This window comes from Oryzias melastigma, linkage group LG22, assembly GCF_002922805.2.
Source record: "Oryzias melastigma strain HK-1 linkage group LG22, ASM292280v2, whole genome shotgun sequence".
Taxonomy (NCBI): domain Eukaryota; kingdom Metazoa; phylum Chordata; class Actinopteri; order Beloniformes; family Adrianichthyidae; genus Oryzias; species Oryzias melastigma.
The window spans coordinates 20,140,604-20,145,648 of record NC_050533.1 but is presented as its reverse complement, the minus strand read 5'-3'; the positions used below and the strand labels follow the sequence as shown (position 1 = coordinate 20,145,648).

General features: G+C 48.0%; 1 protein-coding gene across 1 annotated transcript; it reads left to right on the top strand.

Moving 5' to 3' along the window:
- Positions 1–1,702: 1,702 nt before the first annotated feature.
- LOC112150277 (insulinoma-associated protein 2) lies at positions 1,703–4,996 on the top strand. The gene has a single exon (XM_024278441.2). The coding sequence runs from the start codon at positions 1,791–1,793 to the stop codon at positions 3,555–3,557; it is 1,767 nt and encodes a 588-aa protein (XP_024134209.2). The 5' UTR covers positions 1,703–1,790; the 3' UTR covers positions 3,558–4,996.
- The last annotated feature ends 49 nt before the right edge of the window (positions 4,997–5,045 follow it).

Genomic DNA, 5,045 nt, shown 5'->3' with positions numbered 1-5,045 from the left:
CAGTGTTGGAGTCCTTCTCTCATATTCCCGCCTCAGCTAAAGCCAGCATCCCTTAACCCTCAAGCTTGTTTCTCACGCTCATCAGTCCTGATGGACTTCCAGACATGGGTGCCTGCTGGCCAGAGCACGCTGGCCGAGCTGCTGGAGGCCCTGGCCCATGCAGGGAGCACCCCCAGCCCTCCAGGGCAGAGGATGGACGGATGAATGAATGAAAGGAATAGTGGGATGGAGAAATCTCTTATCAGCGGGGGCAGATTGGAGGGGGCGCTGATGTGAACAGTCAATCTCCATCCCTCTGACCTGCTCTGCTGTGGAGACTGTCCAAGACTTCCTCCTCCACGCTGATAATCAGACACTCCAGTGGGACAATCATTAGTGCAGTTAAATGAGATATGATCTGCATCAGCGTCTCCAGGGGGGCTGGTCTTCATTACAGGGAGCACCAGGTCTGGGTTTGGACACACAAATGGTGGCAGGTGAGGAAACACCAGCAGAACCTGAGGCGCTCTGGAGCGAAGCAGATAAAAGTAAAGATATCATTTTGAAAAGAACATTTTAAGGGTGTAGTGTGTGCAAACACTGGATTTTGCAAACATGTGACCAAAGTAGAATGTTGAATGGATTTAATTCTTGTTTGTTTGTACACACATTTCATTTAAGGAATCTGGAAAACTTCATCTGCACTGAGTCACACTGGTTGAAGTTTTGAATAAAGATCAATTTTAGGTCAGTGAATCGGGTCGTTCAAAAATGAACCAAAATTGAATCAGATCAGCCATAAATTATTATATGAATCCAATCGTTGGTAAAAATTAATCTAATTTTAATATTAATTAGACTCACCCTTTAAATCTGCTTGAAAACACACACAAAACTACATATGTGACAATAAACAACATAAAAAAGTTCAAGTAAATGTGTACGAAGCCCCTAAAGCGACATCGGAGTAAAAAAAAATTGAAGTAAAAAAATGTTTTTTTGGTTTACTAACTGGAGTGCCACATAGTAAATAACTAGAGCATATCAGATAGAGACTGAATTTTTTTTAAAAACTGATGTAAAACAATTTTTGGGGGCTAAAAATTGAGGTAAAAAAAAATTTTTTTTTTGGTTACTAACTGGTGCGCACCAGATAGTAACCTTTCTTTTTAACTTCAACTTTTAGAAACACTTCTTTTTTCACTTGTTTTTTACTGTATTGCAACACTGACACCAAAACAACAAATTACCCCGATAACATTATACAGTGACCAGATAGTAAGTGATGCACACCATAGTAACTGAAAACCATTTTTTTCCCTAAAATTTCAGTAGATATGGAGCCCCTAAAGGGACATTGAAGTAAAAAAAAATAGTATTTTTTTTTCTTTTTTCTAAAAATTAATGTAAAAAAAGTTTTTTTTGGTTACCAACTGATGCGCACCAGATAGTACCGTTTTTTTCTTTTACTTCAATGTCCCTTTAGGGGCTCCGTAAATTTGTAAGATGTCAATAAAGTTCTTTTCATTGTTGTCTTGATTTTTGGTAAATAAAAAACTAAACAACATCGTGATTTGTGTAGTAAAGCAAACTTTTTATTTTGAACTTGAAGTAATTTCCTTAATCTAAAAATAAAACTTTTTGGTTGTCAGCTGTTGTTACAAAGCGATGCTCTCTCTATCAGTGAGAGGGAGACAGACATGGTCACCTCTCTCTTATGCCCCCCCTCCTCTTCTCCACTTCAAAGCTGCTCCTGCGGGCTCCGTCCTCTTCTTCTGTCCGTCTGCTGCTTCCACGCGTCCCGCACAGCGATGCCTCGAGGATTCTTGGTGAAACGGAACCGCAGAGGTGCGGTGTTCTACCGCTCCCAGAACACCGGGGATCGACCCGGAGCCACTGAGAGCGCCCCCAATGAAGCAGCACGCGCGGAGAAGCCCGGAGGAGAGTCCCGCCAAGAGTGCGACGCGTGGATCCCGCGCGTCGAGCCCGCGCTGGAGGCGGAGGCGGATGCGGAGCGGCGCGCGCAGCTGCCGGACACCGGGGAGCAGGTGAGCGTGGTGGACGTTTTGGGTTTGGACGGTGACCTGTCCTGCTTCTACCCGCCCCCGCCTCCACACGACGTGACGCTCATCGAGTCCTGCAGCCCCGTGAAGCCCGTGAGCGCGAGGCTGCTGGAGCAGCAGAAGCACGTCTCCTTCACCGGGAGCTGCCCGGTACCGGAGGCGCCGGACCTGCCGTTTCTGGGCAGCCCCGCACCTCCCGCCATCCCCGCGTCTATAGAGAGACTCCTGGGGAACGGCAGCCGCCCCTTCACGCAGCCCTGCGGTCTCACCGACAACTACGAGCTTTCACGCATGCACCTGTTCCCGCCACTGACTCTGGTGACGCAGGAGCAGCAGCACGCGGCGCGAAAGCGCGCGTTCCTGCAGGAGCCGCACAGCAAACACCACAGCAAGCAGAGCAACCCGTCCAAGAAGCCCAAAGTCAACCGGAAGCTTAACTTTGAGGATGAGGTCACCACCTCCCCGGTTCTGGGTCTGCGCATCAAGAAGGAGAGTCCTGAGGTGAGGAGGCAGCGGGAATCCACCCCCACGGGTGCGCAGCCGCTGGGGGAGTTCATCTGCCAGCTGTGCAAAGAGGAGTACCCCGACCCCTTCTCTCTGGCGCAGCACAAGTGCTCCCGCATCGTGCGCGTGGAGTACCGCTGCCCCGAGTGCGACAAAGTTTTTAGCTGTCCCGCAAACTTGGCCTCTCATCGGCGGTGGCACAAGCCTCGCCCCGTGATCAGCCAGGGGGGAGAACCCAACCGGACCCCCCCGCTGAAGGAGCCCCGCGCGCTCCTGCAGCAGGAGGAGGGCAAGGAGAACGAGCTGCTGCGCACCAACCAGCACCACGGAACCGCGGACAGCTCCCGCAGCAGCAGCAGGCGCGAGCCGTCCCTGCTGCTGCTCCACGCGCGCTCCCGGGACAGCCCCGATCGGAACCCGTACCGGAACCCCTCGGAGAGGTGCGGGGAGCTGCAGCCGCCGCAGATGAGAGCCGCAGACAGCCCGCCGTCCAGCCTGCTGCTGCGGAACGGAAACCCGCACGAGCCGCCCCCACCGTCCCTCACGCACGCCCCGTTCATCCAAACCCTCACAGAGGATGAAGTGTACGAGTGCCGCTACTGCGGGAAGAAGTTCCGCCGACAGGCGTACCTGAAGAAGCACCTGGTTACGCACGAGCTGTCCCCGCCCCCGCCGTCATTCACCCAGGAGGTGAACGGCAGCCAGAGCCAGCAGGTGTTCCTCTGTCACCTGTGCGGCGCGCGCTTCCCGTCCGTGGAGATCAGGGACAAGCACCGGCTGTGGCACGCCATGCGGGACGAGCTGCTGGTGGAGACGCTGCGGGGACGCCGGGCGGACGTTTTTCACGCGCACGCGGACGAGAGCGGCGCCGGCGAGGGCCAGCAGATCTTCACGTGCAAGTACTGCCCGTCCACGTTCTTCAGCTCGCCGGGACTCACGAGACACATCAACAAGACGCACCCCACGGAGAACCGGCAGGTGATGCGGCTGCAGATGACGGTGCGCCCGTGAAGCGCGCGCCAGCCCAGTCGGTATTCATTCTGTGACTGTTTTACTTCACTTTAAAAACTCTAATGTTTTAATAAACTTTGGTTTTGTAAAATTTTAAAGTTAATTTGAACCCATAAGAAAAGTTTACGTCATAAAACAAAGAAAAAACGGGATTTTATGGTATTTTATCACATGAAGGAACTGTCCAGAGTGCTGAAACGAAACACTCCAATCCCTCCAAACATTTGCAGCGAATATTCTCAGTCCTGAAACACTTATTAGATTATATATGAGGATAAATACTGCACTGTATTTATGACCTGCTTATTTTTAAGATGATTAAATGGTGGAAAAAACAAGAAAACACTATTTTAGTGACAGCTTTAGGCTCTCCTGCACACAGATTCCTCACAATCAACACAAGGACAACAAAATTTATGAAAATTAATTTTATATCTGAATATATTCAAGCAGAAAAATGTTGAAGGGCTTTAACAGTCAAATAACTCCACCTCAACATTTGATTTTACAACATTTTAAGGTTGCTGGTTAAAAAGTATCGTCTTCATTGTTTTTTTTTTTTTTTGGTCTACATATTTGCTAAATGCCTTTAACTTTAGACTATATCTGGTTCTATGAAGCCTGTACAGTGATATTTTAATATGTTTGACAGTGGATGTGGAATTTATTCTGAGTGTTGTCAATAAACATGTGAAATGAACGCCGCCTCTCTTTAAAAAAAAAAAAGAAAAACGAGCTTTGAGAATCAGGCAGCCGCCACAGGTAAGAATCATTTATTATCAAGGTCCATCATCACACCTGAAACAGATGTTCCACCTTTACAGAGCAGGTTCAGTTTGTGTGGAGTGTGTGAGTGTGTCGTGTTCTTTCAGCTGCTCAGGACATGCAGTTGGGGGCTGAGCTGAAGTCATGCAGTTTGGACATCAGTAGTGATGCAACCGTTTGTCCTCCAACACACACACATACACACACACACACAGATTTGGCCTTTATAACATATGGGGTGGTTTTTGATCTTGCAGCTTTACTCGGAGAACTTATTTTCTCTTCATCAAACACAGTGAAGACACATGTCAGCTCAACAGCAGTTTTTGTCTTTACAATAAAAAAAAAGAAAAGCTTTGGAAAACTTGCACAGACTTTTGGTTGCTGCCTTTCAGAGATCTTAAATAAAACTGAACTTTTTCTTTTTTTTTAAGGAATATTTACAAGTTATAAAACTATATATTCAATAAATCATTAAAGCATCATCAATTTGTGTCCAAAATCGGAAAAGCATAAACAGGTTTTTGATGTTTATGCGCTGAGAAGAAGAACAGGAGTCATCAGTTGTGTTTACAGCAGGGTCAGAACCGGCCCGGGAGGCAACGGGGCCGCAAAAAACAAACAAAAACAGTCCAACTTCAGCAATGACAACTGCTACATCAACAGCTAAAAAAGAACAACACTGAGCTGACATCAAAAAACTTATTTGACCACATTTTTAGA

Bases quoted from the DNA above. Each gene is read 5' to 3' on its own strand.
- LOC112150277 (XM_024278441.2), top strand. From the start codon at position 1,791: ATGCCTCGAGGATTCTTGGTGAAACGGAACCGCAGAGGTGCGGTGTTC.